This window comes from Cetorhinus maximus, unplaced genomic scaffold (assembly GCF_964194155.1).
Source record: "Cetorhinus maximus unplaced genomic scaffold, sCetMax3.hap1.1 HAP1_SCAFFOLD_1300, whole genome shotgun sequence".
In the NCBI taxonomy this organism is placed as follows: Eukaryota; Metazoa; Chordata; class Chondrichthyes; order Lamniformes; family Cetorhinidae; genus Cetorhinus; species Cetorhinus maximus.
The window spans coordinates 69285-92048 of NW_027597241.1; the positions used below are offsets into that span (position 1 = coordinate 69285).

A 22764-nucleotide genomic window follows, 5' to 3' on the forward strand; every position below is an offset into this window, starting at 1 on the left:
GAAATGTTCTGTAACTTGCCTCTGTGCAGCACCGGGTGGGGGGGATCACTTCATTAACATGTTTAAAACAGAGGCGGAGTCAATGTGGGGCAGGAACTGGGGGTGGGGGCGCGCGGGGACTGTTTAGAGCAGGGACTGGTGGGCGTGGTCACTGTGTGGCAGTGGGGTTGCAGTCAGTGGGTGCAGAGCCAGTGGGGGTGGGGTCAGTGGGTGTGGTCAGTGGCTAGGGGGTCAGTGGGTGCAGGGTGAGTGGGGGCGGGGTCACAGGGTGCGGGGTGAGTGGCTGAGGGGTGAGTGGGGGGTGGGGTCAGTGGGGGCGGGGACAGTGGGGGCGGGGTCAGTGGGGGGGGCTAGTGGGGGGTCAGTGGGGGCGGGGTCAGGGGAGGCGGGATCAGTGGGGGGTGGGGTCAGTGGCTGAGGGGTCAGTGGGGGTGGGGTCAGGGGAGGCGGGGTCAGTGGGGGGCGGGGTCAGTGGGGGCGGGGTCAGTGGCTGAGGGGTCAGCGGGTGCGGGGTCAATGGGTGCAAGGTGAGTAGACTAAAAAGCAAGACCTCTCGGGTTGTAATCTCTGGATTACTCCCAGTGCCATGCGCTAGCGAGCTCAGAAATAGGAAATAGCGCAGATCAACACGTGGCTTAAGAGTTGGTGCAGGAGGGAGGGTTTTAGATTCCTGGATCACTGGGACCGTTTCTGGGGAAGGTGGGACCTGTACAAGTGGGACGGTCTACATCTGAACCAGAGCGGGACTAACATCCTTGTGGGCGGGTTTGCTAGTGCTGTTGGGAGGAGTTTAAACTAATTGGGCAGGGGGAGGAGACACAGAATGTTAGCAGAATAGGGACACATCATAATACAGTAAAACAATCAAGTCAGAGGGAGTACAGCTGCAATAAGCTTCAAGGGTGTAAGGCAAGGCTGGATGGCCTCTACTTTAATGCCAGGAGTATTACAGGTATAAAGGATGAGTTAAGGGTGAGGATTGAGACGTGGAATTGTGATATAGTAGCCATCACTGAGATGTGGTTGAGGGAAGGGCAGGATTGGCAGCTCAGCATTCAGGGATATAGAATCTTCAGGCGAGACAGGGGAGGGGGTAAAAGAGGAGGAGGAATTGCATTATTAGTTAAGGAGTCAGTTACTGCAGTAAGGAGAGATGATATCTTGGAGGGGGCATCAAATGAAGCTTTGTGGGTAGAGTTTAGGAATAAAAAAGGGGCAGCCACATTGTTAGGTGTTTATTATAGGCCCCCAGATAGCCAGCAGGAAATTGAGGAACAAATATGTGCACAATTTGCGGAGGTGTGTAAAAACAATAACAATAGGGTAATTATATTAGGTGATTTCAACTTTCCCAACATTAATTGGGATAGACATAGTGTTAAGGGCTTGGATGGAGTGGATTTCTTGAAATGTGTACAGGAGAACTTTTTAGGTCAATATGTAGAGGGTCCAACAAGGGACAGGGCAGTGCTGGACCTAATTCTGGGGAATGAAGCCGGACAGGTGGCTGAGGTGGTGGTGGGTGAGCATTTTAGCGATAGCGACCACAACATGGTAAAGTTTAAGTTTGTCATGGACAAAGAAATAGACAAGTTGCAAAAATATGTTTTGGATTGAGGGAGAGTGGATTTTAGTAAATTAAGGCAGGATCTGGCCAAGGTAGACTGAGAACAGTTACTTGTGGGGAAATCTACAGAGGAACAGTGGGGGGTGTTCAAAAAGGAAATGGGGAGGGTACAGACTCAACGTGTTCCCTCTAGGGTGATAGGAAGGAGTAACAAGCCCAGAGAACCATGGATGACCAGAGATATTCAGGATACGATGAGAAGGAAAAGAGAGGCTTTGAGCAGGTACAAGGGAAGCAAATCAGCGGAGGCATTAGTGGAGTACAGAAAGTGCAGGGTGGAGCTTAAGAAAGCAATTAGGAGAGCAAAGAGGGGATATGAGAAAGCTCTGGCTGATAAAAGTAGGGAAAATCCCAAGATATTCTATAAGTATATCAATTGGAAGAGGATAACCAGGGAAAGAGTAGGGCCCATTAGGGACCAAGGGGGCAATCTATGGGTGGAGCCAGAGGACATCGCTAGAGTGTTGAACGAATACTTCACATCCGTCTTCACCCAAGAGAATGAGGATGAAGGTATGGAACTCGGGGAGGGAGACTGCGAGGTTCTTAAGCAAATTGATATAGGGAGTGACAAGGTATTGGAGGTGTTGGCAGGCTTAAAAGTGGACAAATCTCTAGGCCCAGATGATTTGTGTCCCAGACTGCTGAGGGAGGCAAGGGAGGAGATCGCAGGGGCTCTGACCCAAATTTTTAATTCCTCTCTGGCCACGGGGGTGGTACCAGAGGACTGGAGAACAGCTAATGTGGTTCCACTATTTAAGAAGGGTTGTAGAGATAAGCCAGGGCCAGTGAGTCATTACGTCAGTGGTAGGGAAACTATTGGAGAAAATTCTGAAGGAGAGTATCTATCTCCACTTGGAGAGGCAAGGTTTGATCAGGGATAGGCAGCATGGCTTTGTCAGAGGGATGTCATGCCTAACAAATTTGATTGAATTTTTTGAGGAGGTGACCAGGTGTGTAGATAAGGGTAGTGCAGTTGATGTAGTTTATATGGATTTCAGCAAAGCCTTTGACAAGGTCCCACATGGGAGACTTATAAAGAAGGCAAATGCACATGGGATACAGGGTAATTTGATAAGGTGGATTCAAAATTGGCTTAGTTGTAGGAGACAGAGGGTGATGACAGAAGGATGCTTTAGTGACTGGAAGCCAGTGTCCAGTGGCGTACCACAGGGATCTGTGCTGGGTCCCCTATTATTTGTCATTTATATAAACAACATAGATGACTATGTGGGGGGAGGTTTACTTCCTGAGTGACTCCAGGTTGTGGCTCTGGACCAATCGAGTTGTTTTGCTCCTCCCCCAGGATCATTCGCCTCTGGCCATTGGTGCAGCTGCTACAGTGGCTCACGAGATTGGACACAACTTTGGAATGAAGCATGATGGTCCGGAATGCTGTGTCCAGGCATCGGCCCAACAGGGAGGCTGCATCATGGCAGCAGCAACTGGGTCAGTGCCAAACCCCACAGCCAAACCCCAGACCCCAGACCCCAGACCCCAGACCCCAGACCCCAAACCCCAAACCCTACGCCCAAACCCCAGACCCCAAACCCCAGACCCCAAACCCTACACCCAAACCCCTCACCCAGACCCCACACCCCAAACCCCACACCCCAGACCCAAACCCCACACCCCAGACCCCAGACCCAAACCCCTCACCCAGACCCAAACCCCACACCCCAGACCCCACACCCCAGACTCCAAACCCCAAACCCTACGCCCAAACCCCAGACCCCAAACCCCAGACCCCAAACCCAAACCCCTCACCCAGACCCCACACCCCAAACCCCACACCCCAGACCCAAACCCCACACCCCAGACCCCAGACCCAAACCCCTCACCCAGACCCAAACCCCACACCCAGACCCAAACCCCACACCCCACACCCCAAACCCCACACCCCACACCCCAAACCCCACACCCCACACCCCAAACCCCACACCCCAGACCCAAACCCCACACCCCAGACCCCAAACCCCAGACCCCAAACCCCACACCCCAGACCCAAACCCCACACCCTAAACCCAAACCCCACACCCCAGACCCACACCCCACACCCCAGACCCCAAACCCCAGACCCACACCCCAAACCCACACCTCAGACCCAAATCCCAAACCCCACACCCAGACCCCAGACCCCACACCCCAGACCCCATACCCCAGACCCAAATCCCAAACCCCACACCCCACACCCCACACCCCAGACCCCACACCGCACACCCCACACCCCAAACCTCACACCCACACCCCACGCCCCAAACCTCACCCCTAAACCCCAGACGCCAGACCCCAGACCCCAAACCCCAGACCCCAAACCCCAAACCCCAGACCCCAAACCCCAGACCCCAAACCCCAGACCCCAAACCCCAAACCCCAAACCCCAGACCCCACACCCCACACCCCACACCCCACACCCCACACCCCAAACCCCACACCCCACACCCCAAACCCAAACCCCACACCCCAAACCCCAGACCCACACCCCTCACCCCACACCCCACACCCCAATCCTCCAATCCCCACCAATCCCCACACCCCAATCCTCCAATCCCCACCATCACCAACCCCAACTCTCAATCTTAACCTCAACCCCAAACCCAATCTTGACCCCCAATCTTCCAACCCCCAACCCCACAAACATCAGACCTAACCCCCAACACCAACCGCCACCCCAACCCCCCAATCCCCACCCCACAACCCCCACCATCACCAATCCCCAGCCCCAAACCCCACAAACACCAACCCTAACCCCCAACTCCCAATCATAACCCCCATCCCGCCAACCCCAATACCCAACCCCCAACCCCAATACCCTAACCCCCCAACCCCAAACCCCCCAACCACAAACCCTAACCCCCAACCCCCAATCTTAACCCCAACCCCCAATCTTAACCCCAACCCCCAATCTTAACCCCAACCCCCAATCTTATCCCCAACCCGCAAACTTAACCCCCAACCCCAATCTTAACCCCCAACCCAAACCCTAACCCCCCAAACCCAAATCTTAACCCCCAAACCCCAATTTTAACCCCCAAGCCCCCATCCTAATCCCCAAATCCCCAACCTTAACCCCCAAACGCAACCCCAATTTTAATCCCCAATCCCAAGCCCCAATCTTAACCCCCAACCCCAAACCCCAATCTTAACCCCCAACCCCAAACCCAAATCTTAAACCCAAATCCCAATCTTAACACCCACACCCAATCTTAACCCCCAAGCCCCCATCTTAACCCCCAAATCCCCAACCTTAACCCCCAAACCCAACCCCAATGTTAAACCCCAACCCCAAACACCAATCTTAACCCCAAACCCCAGCACCCAATCTTAACCCCTGACCCCAAACACTAATATTAACCTCCACCCCAATCTTAACCACCAACCACCCATCTTAACCCCCAACTTTAACCCCAAACCCAACCCCCATCTTAACCCCAAACCCCCAACCCGTATCTTAACCCCCAAACCCACATTCTAACCTCCAAATCCAAACCCAACCCCCCATCATAACTCCCAGACCCACAACTAAACCCCAGCCCCAAACCCAAATGTAAACCCAAAACGTAAACTTAAACCCCTAATGTAAAAATCCTGTGTCACTCCCCCCTCACTGTGTCACTTCCCCCCTCACTGTGTCACTCCCCCCTCACTGCCTCACTCCCCCCTCACTGCGCCACTCCCCCCTCACTGCGCCACTCCCCCCTCACTGTGTCACTCCCCCTCACTGCCTCACTCCCCCCTCACTGCGCCACTCCCCCCTCACTGTGTCACTCCCCCCTCACTGTGTCACTCCCCCCTCACTGCCTCACTCCCCCCTCACTGCCTCACTCCCCCCTCACTGTGTCACTCCCCCCTCACTGCCTCACTCCCCCCTCACTGCCTCACTCCCCCGGGTTTAAGGTGGGGGGGGGGGTTTAGGTGTTCCGGGTTTAAGGTGGGGGGGTTTTGGGTGTTCCGGGTTTAAGGTGGGGGGCGTTTTGGGTGTTCCGGGTTTAAGGTGGGGGGGTTTGGGTGTGTGGGGTTTAAAGTGGGGGGGTTTGGGTGTGTGGGGTTTAAAGTGGGGGGGGTTTGGGTGTGCGGGGTTTAAGGTTGGGGGCGGTTTGGGGTTCCGGGTTTAAGGGGGGGCGGGTTTGGGTGTGTGGGGTTTAAGGGGGGGGTTTGGGTGTGTGGGGTTTAAGGGGGGGGGGTTTGGGTGTGCGGGGTTTAAGGGGGGGGTGTTTGGGTGTGTGGGGTTTAAGTTGGGGGCGGTTTGGGGGTTCCGGGTTTAAGGGAGGGGGGGTTTGGGTGTGTGGGGTTTAAGGGGGGGGGTTTGGGTGTGTGGGGTTTAAGGGGGGGGGGTTTGGGTGTGCGGGGTTTAAGGGGGGGGTTTGGGTGTGCGGGGTTTAAGGGGGGGGGTTTGGGTGTGTGGGGTTTAAGGGGGGGGGGGTTTGGGGGTTCCGGGTTTAAGGGGGGGGGTTTGGGTGTGTGGGGTTTAAGGGGGGGGTTTGGGTGTGTGGGGTTTAAGGGAGGGGGGGTTTGGGTGTGTGGGGTTTAAGGGAGGGGGGGTTTGGGTGTGTGGGGTTTAAGGGAGGGGGGGTTTGGGTGTGCGGGGTTTAAGTTGGGGGCGGTTTGGGTGTTCCGGGTTTAAGGGGGGGGTTTGGGGGTTCCGGGTTTAAGGGGGGGTTTGGGGGTTCCGGGTTTAAGGGGGGGGTTTGGGTGTGTGGGGTTTAAGGGAGGGGGGGTTTGGGTGTGTGGGGTTTAAGGGGGGGTTTGGGTGTGCGGGGTTTAAGGTGGGGGGGGTTTGGGTGTGTGGGGTTTAAGGGGGGGGGTTTGGGTGTGTGGGGTTTAAGGGGGGGGGTTTGGGTGTGTGGGGTTTAAGGGGGGGGGGGTTTGGGTGTGTGGGGTTTAAGGGGGGGGTTTGGGTGTGTGGGGTTTAAGGGGGGGGGTTTGGGTGTGTGGGGTTTAAGGGGGGGGGTTTGGGTGTGCGGGGTTTAAGGTGGGGGGGGTTTGGGTGTGTGGGGTTTAAGGGGGGGGGTTTGGGTGTGTGGGGTTTAAGGGGGGGGGTTTGGGTGTGCGGGGTTTAAGGGGGGGGGTTTGGGTGTGCGGGGTTTAAGGGAGGGGGGGTTTGGGTGTGTGGGGTTTAAGGGGGGGGGTTTGGGTGTGCGGGGTTTAAGTTGGGGGGGGTTTGGGGGTTCCGGGTTTAAGGGAGGGGGGGTTTGGGTGTGTGGGGTTTAAGGGAGGGGGGGTTTGGGTGTGTGGGGTTTAAGGGAGGGGGGGTTTGGGTGTGTGGGGTTTAAGGGAGGGGGGGTTTGGGTGTGTGGGGTTTAAGGGGGGGGGTTTGGGTGTGCGGGGTTTAAGTTGGGGGGGTTTGGGGGTTCCGGGTTTAAGGTGGGGGGGGTTTGGGTGTGCGGGGTTTAAGGTGGGGGGGGTTTGGGGGTTCCGGGTTTAAGGGAGGGGGGGTTTGGGTGTGTGGGGTTTAAGTTGGGGGGGTTTGGGGGTTCCGGGTTTAAGGGAGGGGGGGTTTGGGTGTGTGGGGTTTAAGGGGGGGGGGTTTGGGTGTGTGGGGTTTAAGGGGGGGGTTTGGGTGTGCGGGGTTTAAGGGGGGGGTTTGGGTGTGTGGGGTTTAAGGGAGGGGGGGTTTGGGTGTGTGGGGTTTAAGGGGGGGGGTTTGGGTGTGTGGGGTTTAAGGGAGGGGGGGTTTGGGGGTTCCGGGTTTAAGGGGGGGGGTTTGGGTGTGTGGGGTTTAAGGGGGGGGGGGGGGTTTGGGGGTTCCGGGTTTAAGGGGGGGGGGTTTGGGTGTGTGGGGTTTAAGTTGGGGGGGGTTTGGGGGTTCCGGGGTTAAGGGAGGGGGGGTTTGGGTGTGTGGGGTTTAAGTTGGGGGGGGTTTGGGGGTTCCGGGTTTAAGGGGGGTGGTTTGGGTGTGTGGGGTTTAAGGGGGGGGGGGGGGGGGTTTGGGGGTTCCGGGTTTAAGGGGGGGGTTTGGGTGTGTGGGGTTTAAGTTGGGGGGGGGTTTGGGGGTTCCGGGTTTAAGGGAGGGGGGGTTTGGGTGTGCGGGGTTTAAGGGGGGGGGTTTGGGTGTGTGGGGTTTAAGGTGGGGGGGTTTGGGTGTGTGGGGTTTAAGGTGGGGGGTTTGGGTGTGTGGGGTTTAAGTTGGGGGGGGTTTGGGGGTTCCGGGTTTAAGGGAGGGGGGTTTGGGTGTGTGGGGTTTAAGTTGGGGGGGGTTTGGGGGTTCCGGGTTTAAGGGGGGTGGTTTGGGTGTGTGGGGTTTAAGGGGGGGGGGGGGGTTTGGGGGTTCCGGGTTTAGGGGGGGGGTTTGGGTGTGTGGGGTTTAAGGGAGGGGGGTTTGGGTGTGCGGGGTTTAAGGGGGGGGGTTTGGGTGTGTGGGGTTTAAGGTGGGGGGGTTTGGGTGTGTGGGGTTTAAGGTTGGGGGGGGTTTGGGTGTGCGGGGTTTAAGGGGGGGGGTTTGGGTGTGTGGGGTTTAAGGTGGGGGGGTTTGGGGGTTCCGGGCTGTAATCCTCCTCCTTGTTTTGCAGACACCCTTTTCCCCGCGTGTTCAGCTCCTGTAGCCGGGCCGAGCTGGGGAGATATTTGCGGAAGGGAGGGGGCGTGTGTCTGTATAACATGCCGGACATGAAGAAACTCTACGGAGCCCATCGCTGTGGGAATGGATATGTGGAGGATGGAGAGGAATGTGACTGTGGGAATGTGGAGGTGAGAAGCTTTATTCCCGATGGGAATCAGCTCCTGCCAACTGCAGGAGGCAGCTTGGCCCAAACTCCCAGTCTTTACCCTCCAGCCGCGGGAGTCAGGATGGGGGGTGTGGGAGGCTGGACCTTTCTGGGAGATTTGCACTTGGCTGACACGTTCCAGGAGGTGTTTAGGCCCCAGTGACAGGGAGCTGGGGGTGGTAGGGAGTGGGTGGCAGTAACAGGGCAGGTCAGTGCGGTGCTGAATAGCAGCCGGGCTGACAGCAGATTGGGAGCCCGGGTTAGACCTCACCCACAGCCCCACGGGGAACACGACTGGACAGGCACAGCCACAGTGTGGACCTGGAGATCTCACTGGGCCACTAACCCCGAGGCCCGGGCCCGCCCCGAGACCCGGGCTAATGCTCTGGGGACCCAGGGAGCTTCACGGGAACATCATTAAACCAAGTGTGACCGGCCCTGAGTCACCAGGAGCTACAGGGGCAGCTCATCACACAGGGAGGCTTGAGGGAGCCTCTTAATGGATGGAAGTGATGTGTACGAGGGAGGTGGAGGGGGAGGGGATTCCTGAGAGTGGGTCCCAGGCAGCTGAAGGCACGGCCACCAATGGTGGAGCCATTCCAATTGGGAGTGTCCAAGCGGCCAGAATGAGAGGAGTGCAGGTATCTGGGAGGGTTGTGAGGCTGGAGGAGATCACAGGGATAGGGAGGGGCGAGGGCGAGGGCCATGGAGGGATTGGGAAAGAAGGTGAGTATTTTCAAATCAAGATGTTGCTTGGCTGGGAGCCAGTGGAGGTCAGTGAGCTCAGGGCGATAGGGAGACCGGATTTACTGAGAGTAAAGACACAGGCTGCACAGTTTTGGATGAGCTGATGTTTCCCGAGGGTTGGATGTGGGAGAGCAGCCAGGAGAGTGCTGGAATAGTCAGGGCTGGAGGGTACAAAGGTGTGGGGAAGGGTTTCAGCAGCACAGGATCTGGGTCACAGAGGCAATCGAGCGATGTGATGGAGGTGGAAATATTGGCCATAGTGACGGCGCTAATATCAGGTCAGGAGCTCATCTCAGAACCAAATATTTCGCAAGGTGGTGAGCGGGTGGATTTTGTGTCAGTCGTTGTCAGGGAGAGAGATGGAGCTCGGAGAAAGGGGGTACAGTATGTCGCAGGGACAGAGACAGTGACCTCGGACTTCCCAATATTAAACTGCTGGGGATTTCTGCTTCCTGGAGACTGGGAGGGGGCGGAGGGGGGGACTGGGGGAAAGCTGCAGATAGAGGAAGGTGGCTGTGTGGACAGAATGTGGATTGTGCTTTACACACAGGGAGCCTGCTTACTAATGTGTCTGCCTGATATGTTGCAGGAGTGTGCTAACCCATGTTGTAACGCCAATAACTGTACACTGAACCCCGGAGCTGAGTGTGCGCATGGAGTTTGCTGCAGGAACTGTAAGGTAGGAGCATCCATTACTGCACCGTCAAACCACCATAACCTGACAGCAAAAACAGCGACAATACTGCCAGCGGGGCAGCGGGGGAGGGGAGTGAGGGTGGGGGTGGGGGGAGTGAGGGTGGGGGGAGTGGAGTGAGGGCGGGGGGAGTGGAGTGAGGGCGGGGGGAGTGGAGTGAGGGCGGGGGGAGTGGAGTGAGGGCGGGGGGAGTGGAGTGAGGGCGGGGGGAGTGGAGTGAGGGCGGGGGGAGTGGAGTGAGGGCGGGGGGAGTGGAGTGAGGGCGGGGGGAGTGGAGTGAGGGCGGGGGGAGTGGAGTGAGGGCGGGGGAAGTGGAGTGAGGGCGGGGGGAGTGGAGTGAGGGCGGGGGGAGTGGAGTGAGGGCGGGGGGAGTGGAGTTAGGGCGGGGGGAGTGAGGGAGGCGGGAGTGAGGGAGGCGGGAGTGAGGGAGGGGGAGTGAGGGAGGGGGGAGTGGAGCGAGGGTGGAGTGGAGCGAGGGTGGGGGGAGTGGAGCGAGGGTGGGGGGAGTGGAGCGAGGGTGGGGGGAGTGGAGCGAGGGTGGGGGGAGTGGAGCGAGGGTGGGGGGAGTGGAGCGAGGGTGGAGGGAGTGGAGCGAGGGTGGGGGGAGTGGAGCGAGGGTGGAGGGAGTGGAGCGAGGGAGGGGGAGGAGCGAGGGTGGGAATGGGGGGAGAAGTGTTGGGGTGGGGGACAGAGGGGGTGGGGAGAGAACGTGGGCAGGGGGTGAGGGTGTGGAGGGGGGTGAGGGTGGGGAGAGGGGGTATGTGAGTGAGAGGAGAGTGGGGAAGGGGCTGAATGTGAACATACACAGTAGGAGCAGGAGTCGGTCACTCAGCCCTCAAACCTGCTCCACCATTCAATAAGATCATGGCTGATCTGAATGTAACCTCAACCTCACATTCCCGCCCACCCCCGATAACCCATCACCCCCGATAACCCGTCGCCCCCAATAACCCATCACCCCCGATAACCCATCGCCCCCGATAACCCATCGCCCCCGATAACCCATCACCCCCAATAACCCATCACCCCCGATAACCCATCACCCCCGATAACCCATCACCCCCGATAACCCATCGCCCCCGATAACCCGTCACCCCCAATAACCCATCACCCCCGATAACCCGTCGTCCCCGATAACCCGTCGCCCCCGATAACCCATCACCCCCAATAACCCATCACCCCCGATAACCCGTCGCCCCCGATAACCCGTCGCCCCCGATAACCCGTCGCCCCCGATAACCCGTCGCCCCCGATAACCCGTCGCCCCCGATAACCCGTCGCCCCCGATAACCCGTCGCCCCCGATAACCCGTCGCCCCCGATAACCCGTCGCCCCCGATAACCCGTCGCCCCCGATAACCCGTCGCCCCCGATAACCCGTCGCCCCCGATAACCCGTCGCCCCCGATAACCCGTCGCCCCCGATAACCCATCGCCCCCGATAACCCATCGCCCCCGATAACCCATCGCCCCCGATAACCCATCGCCCCCAATAACCCATCGCCCCCAATAACCCGTCACCGGGATGGTGGGGGGGTGGGTGCGATCACCTCATTAACATGTTTAAAACAGAGGCGGAGTCAATGTGGGGCAGGAACTGGGGGTGGGGGCGCGCGGGGACTGTTTAGAGCAGGGACTGGTGGGCGTGGTCACTGTGTGGCAGTGGGGTTGCGGTCAGTGGGTGCAGAGCCAGTGGGGGTGGGGTCAGTGGGTGTGGTCAGTGGCTGAGGGGTCAGTGGGTGCAGGGTGAGTGGGGGCGGGGTCACAGGGTGCGGGGTGAGTGGCTGAGGGGTGAGTGGGGGGTGGGGTCAGTGGGGGGTGGGGTCAGTGGGGGCGGGGACAGTGGGGGCGGGGTCAGTGGGGGGGGCTAGTGGGGGGGTCAGGGGAGGTGGGGTCAGTGGGGGGCGGGGTCAGTGGCTGAGGGGTCAGTGGGGGCGGGGTCAGTGGGAGGGGCTAGTGGGGGGGTCAGTGGGGGCGGGGTCAGGGGAGGCGGGGTCAGTGGGGGCGGGGTTGGTGGGGTCGGGGTCAGTGGGGGCGGGGTCAGGGGAGGTGGGGGGCGGGGTCAGTGGCTGAGGGGTCAGTGAGGGCGGGGTCAGTGGCTGAGGGGTCAGTGGGGGCGGGGTCAGTGGCTGAGGGGTCAGCGGGTGCGGGGTCAATGGGTGCAAGGTGAGTAGACTAAAAAGCAAGACCTCTCGGGTTGTAATCTCTGGATTACTCCCAGTGCCACGCGCTAGCGAGCTCAGAAATAGGAGAATAGCACAGATCAACACGTGGCTTAAGAGTTGGTGCAGGAGGGAGGGTTTTAGATTCCTGGATCACTGGGACCGTTTCTGGGGAAGGTGGGACCTGTACAAGCGGGACGGTCTACATCTGAACCAGAGCGGGACTAACATCCTTGTGGGCAGGTTTGCTAGTGCTGTTGGGAGGAGTTTAAACTAATTCGGCAAGGGGAGGGGACACAGAATGTTAGCAGAATCGGGACACATCATAATACAGTAAAACAATCAAGTCAGAGGGAGTACAGCTGTATTAAGCTTCAAGGGTGTAAGGCAAGGCTGGATGGCCTCTACTTTAATACCAGGAATATTACAGGTAAAACGGATGAGTTAAGGGTGAGGATCGACACGTGGAATTGTGATATAGTAGCCTTCACTGAGACCTGGTTGAGGGAAGGGCAGGATTGGCAGCTCAACATTCCGGGATATAGAATCTTCAGGCGAGACAGGGGAGGGGGTAAAAGAGGAGGAGGAATTGCATTATTAGTTAAGGAGTCAGTTACTGCAGTAAGGAGAGATGATATCTTGGAGGGGGCATCGAATGAAGCTTTGTGGGTAGAGCTTAGGAATAAAAAAGGGGCAGCCACATTGTTAGGTGTTTATTATAAACCCCCAGATAGTCAGCGGGAAATTGAGCAGCAAATATGTGCATAATTTGCGGAGGTGTGTAAAAACAATAACAATAGGGTAATTATATTAGGTGATTTCAACTTTCCCAACATTAATTGGGATAGACATAGTGTTAAGGGCTTGGATGGAGTGGATTTCTTGAAAAGTGTAGAGGAGAACTTTTTAGGTCAATATGTAGAGGGTCCAACAAGGGACGGTGCAGTGCTGGACCTAATTCTGGGGAATGAAGCCGGACAGGTGGCTGAGGTGGTGGTGGATGAGCATTTTAGGGATAGCGACCACAACATGGTAAAGTTTAAGTTTGTTATGGACAAAGAAATCGACAAGTTGCAAAAAAATGTTTTGGATTAGGGGAGAGTGGATTTTAGTAAAATAAGGCAGGATCTGCCCAAGGTAGACTGGGAACAGTTACTTGTGGGGAAATCTACAGAGGAGCAGTGGGGGGTGTTCAAAAAGGAAATGGGGAGGGTACAGACTCAACATGTTCCCTCTAGGGTGATAGGAAGGAGTAACAAGCTCAGAGAACCATGGATGACCAGAGATATTCAGGATACGATGAGAAGGAAAAGAGAGGCTTTTAGCAGGTACAAGGGAAGCAAATCAGCGGAGGCATTAGTGAAGTACAGAAAGTGCAGGGTGGAGCTTAAGAAAGCAATTAGGAGAGCAAAGAGGGGATATGAGAAAGCTCTGGCTGGTAAAAGTAGGGAAAATCCCAAGATATTCTATAAGTCTATCAATGGGAAGAGGATAACCAGGGAAAGAGTAGGGCCCATAAGGGACCAAGGGGGCAATCTATGGGTGGAGCCAGAGGACATCACTAGAGTGTTGAACGAATACTTCACATCCGTCTTCACCCAAGAGAATGAGGATGAAGGTATGGAACTCGGGGAGAGAGACTGCGAGGTTCTTGAGCAAATTGATATAGGGAGTGACAAGGTATTGGAGGTGTTGGCAGGCTTAAAAGTGGACAAATCTCCAGATGATTTGTGTCCCAGGCTGCTGAGAGAGGCAAGGGAGGAGATCGCAGGGGCTCTGACCCAAATTTTTAATTCCTCTCTGGCTACGGAGGAGGTACCAGAGGACTGGAGAAGGGTGCCACTGACTTGGTACCCTCACTCGTCCTCCCTTTAGTATGCTTCTTCTTCCTAGGGATGAATTTTTGCTGTGTCCCCCAAATTACTCCCAGAAACTCCTGCCATTGCTGTTCCACTGTCTTTCCTGCTAGACTCATCTCCCAGTCAATTCTGGCCAGCTCCTCCCTCATGCCTCTGTAGTTGCCTTTATTCAACTGTAATACCGTTACATCTGATTCCAGCTTTTTCCTCTCAAATTGCAGGATAAATTCTATCATATTATGGTCACTTCCTCCTAAAGGTTCCTTCACCTTAAGTTCCCTTATCAAATCTGCCTCATTACACATCACTAAATCTAGAATTGCCTGTTCCCTAGTGGGCTCCACCACAAGCTGCTCCAAAAAGCCATCTCGTAGACATTCCACAAATTCCTTTTCTTGGGATCCACTGACAACCTGATTTTCCCAGTCTACCTGCATATTGAAATCCCCCATGATCACTGTAACCTTGCCTTTCTTACACGCCTTTTCTATCTCCTGGTGTATCTTGTGCCCCACATCCTGACTACTGTTCGGAGGCCTGTACATAACTCCCATTATGGTTTTTTGACCTTTGCGGTTCCTCAACTCTACCCACACAGATTCTACATCATCTGACCCTACGTCATTTCTTGCTATCGATTTAATTTCATTTCTTACTAACAAAGTATCCCCACCCCCTCTGCCAACCTGCCTATCTTTTCGATAGGATGTATATCCTTGGATATTTAGCTCCCAGTCCTGATCCCCTTGCAGCCATGTTGATGGTACTAGGAAGTTCTGAGGAACAAAGGGACCTTGGCGCATGTGTCCATAGATCTCTGAAGGCGGAGGGGCATGTTAGTGGGGTGGTGAGAAAGGCATATGGGACACTTGCCTTTATCAATCGAGGCATAGATTACAAAAGTAGGGAGGTCATGTTGGAGTTGTATAGAACTTTGGTGAGGCCACAGCTGGAGTACTGTGTGCTGTTCTGGTCGCCACATTATAGGAAGGATGTGATTGCACTGGAGGGGGTGCAGAGGAGATTCACCAGGATGTTGCCTGGGATGAAACATTTAAGTTATGAAGAGAGGTTGGATAGACTTGGGTTGTTTTCACTGGAGCAGAGAAGACTGAGGGGCGACCTGATCGAGGTGTACAAGATTATGAGGGGCATGGACAGGGTGGATAGGGAGCAGCTGTTCCCCTTAGTTGAAGGGTCAGTCATGATCAGTCATGACTGATCTTCTTGTGTTTCGATTTCCACATTCCCATCTAACCCCGATAACCTTTGATTCCCTTGCCTAACAAGAATCTCTCTACCTCTGCCGTAAAAATATTCAATGTCCCCGTCTCCACCACCTTCTGAGGCAGAGAGTTCCAAAGTCGCACAACCCTCTGAGAGAAAAAAATTCCCCTCATCTCTGTCCTAAAAGGGCGACCCCTAATTTTAAAACACTGCCCCCTAGTTCTGGACTCACCCACAAGAGGAAACATCCTTTCCACATCCACCTTGTCAAGGCCGCTCAGGATCTTGTACACTTCAATCAAATCACCCCTCACTCTTCTAAACTCCAGTGGAAACAAGCCCAGTCTGTCCAACCTTTCCACATAAGACAACCCACTCATTCCAGGTATCAATCTAGTAAACCTCCTCTGAACCGTCTCCAATGCATTTACATCCTTCCTTGAATAAGGAGACCAAAACTGCACACAGTATTCGAGGTGCGGTCTCACCAATGCCCTGTATAACTGAAGCATAACATCCTTACTTTTATTTTCAATTCCTCTCAGAATAAAGGATAGCATTCCATTAACCTTCTTAATTACTTGCTGTACCCACATACTAACTTCTTGTGACTCATGTACTAGAACACCTAGACCCCTCTGCACCTCAGAATTATGCAACCGTTCTCCATAATTATATTTCTACTTCTCTTTAGCTCTGGAGAAGGTTTGTACAGACTCGAAATGTTAACTCTGTTTCTCTCATTGTAGATGACACAAAAATAGGTGGGAAGGCAAGTGGTGAGGATGATACAAGGAGTCTACAGAGGGATATAGACAGGTTAAGTGAGTGGGCAAAAATGTGACAGATGGAATATAATGTGGGAAAATGTGAGGTTCTGCACTTTGGCAGGAAGAATAGAGGAGCTGAATATTATTTAAATGGAGAAAAACTGCAGAAAGCTGCAGCACAGAGGGATTTGGGGGTCTTTGTGCATGAATCCCAAAAAGCTAACATACAAGTTCAGCAGGTAATAGGGAAGGCAAATGGAATATTGGCCTTTATTTCAAAGGGAATGGAGTATAAAAATAGGGAAGTCTTGCTAAAACTATATAAGGCACTAGTTAGACCACACCTAGAATATTGTGAACAGTTTTGGTCCCCTTATCTAAGGAAAGATATACTGGCATTGGAGGCAGTCCAGAGAAGGTTCACTAGGTTGATCCCGGGTATGGAGGGATTTTCTTATGAGGAGAGGTTGAGTAGGTTGGGCCTGTACTCATTGGAGTTTAGAAGAATGAGAGGCGACCTTATTGAAACATATAAGATTCTTAGGGGGCTTGACAGGGTAGATGCTGAGAGGTTGTTACCCCTTGTGGGAGAGTCTAGGACCAGAGGGCATAATCTCAGAGTAAGGGGACACCCATTTAAAACAGAGATGAGGAGGAATTTCTTCTCTCAGAGGGTAGTCAATCTGTGGAATTCTTTACCGCAGAGGGCTGTAGAGACTGGGTCATTAAGTATATTCAAGGCTGAGATAGACAGATTTTTAATTAGTAAGGGAATCAAGGGTTATGGGGAAAAGGCAGGAAAGTGGAGTTGAGGATTATTACATCAGCCATGATCTCATTGAGTGGCGGAGAAGACTCGATGGGCCGAATGGCCTTCTTCTGCTCCTATGTCTTTTGGTCTTATCCCAAAATGCAGATCCATTCTAGTTTCTGTGACCTTGATAGTGGATCTGATCCAGTTTGTGTAGCCTCGATAGTGGATCTGGTCCAGTTTGTGTGACCTCGATAGGATCTGATCTGGACTGTGTGATTGTGATAGGATCAGATCCGGACCCTGTGATCTCGATAGTGAATCTAACCCAGTTTGTGTGACCATCATATTGGATTTGATTCAAACTGTGTGATCTCGATAGTGGATCTGATCTAGTTTCTGTGATCCCAATAATGGATTTGCTCTGAGCTGTTTGATTACAAAAGCAAATCTGATCCATTTTGTGTGATCCTGATACCCAATCTGATCCGGACGGTGTGATCTGATCCGGACGGTGTGATCTGATCCGGACGGTGTGATCTGATCCGGACGGGGTGATCTGATCCGGACGGGGTGATCTGATCCGGACGGGGTGATCTGATCCGGACCGGGTGATCTGATCCGGACCGGGTGATCTGATCCGGACCGGGTGATCTGATCCGGGTGATCTGAATAGCTCTGTGATGTTTTGTCTTTCTGAATTGAAGAGGTTGTTGCCTGGATGTGTTCTTATCAAAGGGACTGTATGACTATGTAGTGACTTCTCTCTTCCGCAGTTAAAGATGGCTGGGACTGTGTGTCGGAAAGCTGCTGGGTCCTGTGACCTGCCCGAATATTGTACGGGGGTCTCTGCATACTGTCCCGTTAATGTTTACCACCTGGATGGATCGAGCTGTGAGAATGGTAGGGCATATTGTTACACTGGGATGTGTCTGTCTCACCATCAGCAGTGTGAACAACTCTGGGAATCAGGTAATAACACTCAAAAATAGAGTAAATACCACAGCATCTCATTGTGGGTCAGTGGGGGTCAGTGTCTCAGTGTCTCAGTGCGGGTCAGTGTCTCAGTGCAGGTCAGTGCGGGTCAGTGCGGGTCAGTGCGGGTCAGTGCGGGTCAGTGCGGGTCAGTGTGGGTCAGTGCGGGTCAGTGTCTCAGTGCAGGTCAGTGCGGGTCAGTGTCTCAGTGCGGGTCAGTGTCTCAGTGCAGGTCAGTGTGGGTCAGTGTGGGTCAGTGCGGGTCAGTGTCTCAGTGCGGGTCAGTGTCTCAGTGCGGGTCAGTGTCCCAGTGCGGGTCAGTGTGGGTCAGTGTCTCAGTGCGGGTCAGTGTGGGTCAGTGTCTCAGTGTGGGTCAGTGCGGGTCAGTGTCTCAGTGCTGGTCAGTGTCCCAGTGCGGGTCAGTGTCTCAGTGCGGGTCAGTGCGGGTCAGTGTCTCAGTGCGGGTCAGTGTCTCAGTGCGGGTCAGTATCTCAGTGCGGGTCAGTGTCTCAGTGCGGGTCAGTGTGGGTCAGTGCGGGTCAGTGTCCCAGTGCGGGTCAGTGTCCCAGTGCGGGTCAGTGTCCCAGTGCGGGTCAGTGCGGGTCAGTGTCCCAGTGTGGGTCAGTGCGGGTCAGTGTCTCAGTGTGGGTCAGTGCGGGTCAGTGTCTCAGTGCTGGTCAGTGTCCCAGTGCGGGTCAGTGTCTCAGTGCGGGTCAGTGCGGGTCAGTGTCTCAGTGCGGGTCAGTGTCTCAGTGCGGGTCAGTATCTCAGTGCGGGTCAGTGTCTCAGTGCGGGTCAGTGTGGGTCAGTGCGGGTCAGTGTCCCAGTGCGGGTCAGTGTCCCAGTGCGGGTCAGTGTCCCAGTGCGGGTCAGTGTCCCAGTGCGGGTCAGTGCGGGTCAGTGTCTCAGTGCGGGTCAGTGTCTCAGTGCGGGTCAGTGTCTCAGTGCGGGTCAGTGTCTCAGTGGGGGTCAGTGTCTCAGTGCGGGTCAGTGTCTCAGTGCGGGTCAGTGCGGGTCAGTGTCTCAGTGCGGGTCAGTGTCTCAGTGCGGGTCAGTGGGGGTCAGTGTCTCAGTGTAGGTCAGTGTCTCAGTGTGGGTCAGTGTCCCAGTGCGGGTCAGTGGGGGTCAGTGTCTCAGTGCAGGTCAGTGTCTCAGTGCGGGTCAGTGTGGGTCAGTGTCTCAGTGTGGGTCAGTGTCTCAGTGCGGGTCAGTGTCCCAGTGCGGGTCAGTGCGGGTCAGTGTCTCAGTGCGGGTCAGTGTCTCAGTGCGGGTCAGTGCCTCAGTGCGGGTCAGTGCCTCAGTGCGGGTCAGTGGGGGTCAGTGGGGGTCAGTGCGGGTCAGTGCGGGTCAGTGTCCCAGTGCGGGTCAGTGTCCCAGTGCGGGTCAGTGCGGGTCAGTGTCCCAGTGCGGGTCAGTGTGGGTCAGTGTCTCAGTGCGGGTCAGTGTCCCAGTGCGGGTCAGTGCGGGTCAGTGTCTCAGTGCGGGTCAGTGTCTCAGTGCGGGTCAGTGTCCCAGTGCGGGTCAGTGCGGGTCAGTGTCTCAGTGTGGGTCAGTGTCTCAGTGCGGGTCAGTGTCTCAGTGCGGGTCAGTGCGGGTCAGTGCGGGTCAGTGTCTCAGTGCGGGTCAGTGTCTCAGTGCGGGTCAGTGGGGGTCAGTGCGGGTCAGTGGGGGTCAGTGCGGGTCAGTGTCTCAGTGCGGGTCAGTGTCTCAGTGCGGGTCAGTGCCTCAGTGCGGGTCAGTGCGGGTCAGTGTCTCAGTGCGGGTCAGTGTCTCAGTGCGGGTCAGTGCGGGTCAGTGTCCCAGTGCGGGTCAGTGTCCCAGTGCGGGTCAGTGTCTCAGTGCGGGTCAGTGTCTCAGTGTGGGTCAGTGGGGGTCAGTGTCTCAGTTTGGGTCAGTGCGGGTCAGTGTCTCAGTGCGGGTCAGTGTCTCAGTGCGGGTCAGTGTGGGTCAGTGGGGGTCAGTGTCTCAGTGGGGGTCAGTGTCTCAGTGGGGGTCAGTGTCTCAGTGCGGGTCAGTGTCTCAGTGGGGGTCAGTGTCTCAGTGGGGGTCAGTGTCTCAGTGCGGGTCAGTGTCCCAGTGCGGGTCAGTGTCCCAGTGCGGGTCAGTGTCCCAGTGCGGGTCAGTGTCTCAGTGCGGGTCAGTGTCTCCGTGGGGGTCAGTGTCTCAGTGGGGGTCAGTGTCTCAGTGCGGGTCAGTGTCTCAGTGCGGGTCAGTGCGGGTCAGTGTCTCAGTGCGGGTCAGTGTCTCAGTGCGGGTCAGTGTGGGTCAGTGTCTCAGTGGGGGTCAGTGTCTCAGTGCGGGTCAGTGTCTCAGTGCGGGTCAGTGTGGGTCAGTGTCTCAGTGTGGGTCAGTGTCTCAGTGCGGGTCAGTGTCTCAGTGCGGGTCAGTGTCTCAGTGCGGGTCAGTGCGGGTCAGTGTCTCAGTGCGGGTCAGTGTCTCAGTGCGGGTCAGTGTCTCAGTGCGGGTCAGTGTGGGTCAGTGTCTCAGTGTGGGTCAGTGTCTCAGTGCGGGTCAGTGTCTCAGTGCGGGTCAGTGCGGGTCAGTGTCTCAGTGCGGGTCAGTGTCTCAGTGCGGGTCAGTGTCTCAGTGCGGGTCAGTGTGGGTCAGTGTCTCAGTGCGGGTCAGTGTCTCAGTGCGGGTCAGTGCGGGTCAGTGTCTCAGTGCAGGTCAGTGTCTCAGTGCGGGTCAGTGTCTCAGTGCAGGTCAGTGTCTCAGTGCGGGTCAGTGTCTCAGTGCGGGTCAGTGCGGGTCAGTGTCTCAGTGGGGGTCAGTGTCTCAGTGCGGGTCAGTGCGGGTCAGTGTCTCAGTGCGGGTCAGTGTCTCAGTGCGGGTCAGTGTCTCAGTGCGGGTCAGTGTCGCAGTGCGGGTCAGTGCGGGTCAGTGTCTCAGTGCAGGTCAGTGTCTCAGTGCGGGTCAGTGTCTCAGTGCGGGTCAGTGTCTCAGTGCGGGTCAGTGTCTCAGTGCGGGTCAGTGTCTCAGTGCGGGTCAGTGTGGGTCAGTGTCTCAGTGCGGGTCAGTGTCTCAGTGCGGGTCAGTGTCTCAGTGCGGGTCAGTGTCTCAGTGCGGGTCAGTGCGGGTCAGTGTCTCAGTGCGGGTCAGTGTCTCAGTGCGGGTCAGTGTCTCAGTGCGGGTCAGTGTCTCAGTGCGGGTCAGTGTGGGTCAGTGTCTCAGTGCGGGTCAGTGTCTCAGTGCGGGTCAGTGTGGGTCAGTGTCTCAGTGCGGGTCAGTGCCTCAGTGCGGGTCAGTGTCTCAGTGCGGGTCAGTGTGGGTCAGTGTCTCAGTGCGGGTCAGTGTCTCAGTGCGGGTCAGTGTCTCAGTGCGGGTCAGTGTGGGTCAGTGTCTCAGTGCGGGTCAGTGTCTCAGTGTGGGTCAGTGCGGGTCAGTGTCTCAGTGCGGGTCAGTGGGGGTCAGTGTCTCAGTGGGGGTCAGTGTCTCAGTGCAGGTCAGTGTGGGTCAGTGCGGGTCAGTGTCCCAGTGCGGGTCAGTGTCCCAGTGCGGGTCAGTGTCTCAGTGCGGGTCAGTGTCTCAGTGCGGGTCAGTGTCTCAGTGCGGGTCAGTGTGGGTCAGTGTCTCAGTGTGGGTCAGTGTCTCAGTGTGGGTCAGTGTCTCAGTGCGGGTCAGTGTCTCAGTGCGGGTCAGTGTCTCAGTGCGGGTCAGTGTCTCAGTGCGGGTCAGTGTGGGTCAGTGTCTCAGTGCGGGTCAGTGCCTCAGTGCGGGTCAGTGTCTCAGTGCGGGTCAGTGTGGGTCAGTGTCTCAGTGCGGGTCAGTGTCTCAGTGCGGGTCAGTGTCTCAGTGCGGGTCAGTGTGGGTCAGTGTCTCAGTGCGGGTCAGTGTCTCAGTGTGGGTCAGTGCGGGTCAGTGTCTCAGTGCGGGTCAGTGTGGGTCAGTGTCTCAGTGGGGGTCAGTGTCTCAGTGCAGGTCAGTGTGGGTCAGTGCGGGTCAGTGTCCCAGTGCGGGTCAGTGTCCCAGTGCGGGTCAGTGTCCCAGTGCGGGTCAGTGTCTCAGTGCGGGTCAGTGTCTCAGTGCGGGTCAGTGTCTCAGTGCGGGTCAGTGTGGGTCAGTGTCCCAGTGTGGGTCAGTGTCTCAGTGCGGGTCAGTGTCTCAGTGCGGGTCAGTGTGGGTCAGTGTCTCAGTGCGGGTCAGTGTCCCAGTGCGGGTCAGTGTCCCAGTGCGGGTCAGTGTCTCAGTGCGGGTCAGGGTGGGTCAGTGCGGGTCCGTGTCCCAGTGCGGGTCAGTGTCCCAGTGCGGGTCAGTGTCCCAGTGGGGGTCAGTGCGGGTCAGTGTCCCAGTGCGGGTCAGTGTCCCAGTGCGGGTCAGTGTCCCAGTGGGGGTCAGTGCCCCAGTGCGGGTCAGTGTCCCAGTGGGGGTCAGTGCGGGTCAGTGTCCCAGTGCGGGTCAGTGTCCCAGTGCGGGTCAGTGTCCCAGTGGGGGTCAGTGCGGGTCAGTGTCCCAGTGCGGGTCAGTGTCCCAGTGCGGGTCAGTGCGGGTCAGTGTCCAGTGCGGGTCAGTGTCTCAATGCGGGTCAGTGTCTCAATGCGGGTCAGTGTCCAGTGCGGGTCAGTGTCTCAATGCGGGTCAGTGTCTCAATGCGGGTCAGTGTCCAGTGCGGGTCAGTGTCTCAATGCGGGTCAGTGTCTCAATGCGGGTCAGTGTCTCAGTGCGCGTCAGTGTCTCAGTGCGGGTCAGTTTGGGTCAGTGTCTCAGTGGGGGTCAGTGGGGGTCAGTGGGGGTCAGTGCGGGTCAGTGCGGGTCAGTGTCTCAGTGCGGGTCAGTGGGGGTCAGTGCGGGTCAGTGCGGGTCAGTGTCTCAATGCGGGTCAGTGTCTCAGTGCGCGTCAGTGTCTCAGTGCGGGTCAGTGGGGGTCAGTGGGGGTCAGTGCGGGTCAGTGGGGGTCAGTGCGGGTCAGTGCGGGTCAGTGCGGGTCAGTGCGGGTCAGTGCGGGTCAGTGGGGGTCAGTGCGGGTCAGTGGGGGTCAGTGCGGGTCAGTGCGGGTCAGTGTCTGTCCATGGGAATGTATTAGAATGAGTGAAGAAGAGATTAATCTTTTTGACCTGTGCCTTTGAACTGAATTTTGTTGCATGTTTTAATCTCTTTTCCCTGAGGCTGTCGAGATCTTTGTAAGTGTGAGTTTTGCGATTATTTTAGGTGCGAGACCAGCTCCTCGAGCCTGCTTTGAGGGGGTGAATGCTGCTGGCAATGAATATGGCAACTGTGGGAGGAATAGTGAAGGAAACTTCGTCAAATGTCACC

At 56.3% G+C, this 22764-nt stretch overlaps 1 protein-coding gene across 1 annotated transcript in view; it reads left to right on the top strand.

The window, feature by feature from the left end:
* Nucleotides 1-22758, top strand: part of LOC144676027 (disintegrin and metalloproteinase domain-containing protein 19-like) — a gene marked incomplete at its 3' end in the record, with an annotated part of 87368 nt that extends 64610 nt beyond the window's left edge. The window contains exons 10-14 of the mRNA XM_078536550.1: nucleotides 2934-3076; nucleotides 8137-8314; nucleotides 9668-9757; nucleotides 17316-17511; nucleotides 22660-22758. Of these exons, the coding sequence (XP_078392676.1) occupies nucleotides 2934-3076; nucleotides 8137-8314; nucleotides 9668-9757; nucleotides 17316-17511; nucleotides 22660-22758 (706 nt within the window). The remainder of the gene's footprint in view (nucleotides 1-2933; nucleotides 3077-8136; nucleotides 8315-9667; nucleotides 9758-17315; nucleotides 17512-22659) is intronic.
* Between the last annotated feature and the right edge of the window lie 6 nt (nucleotides 22759-22764).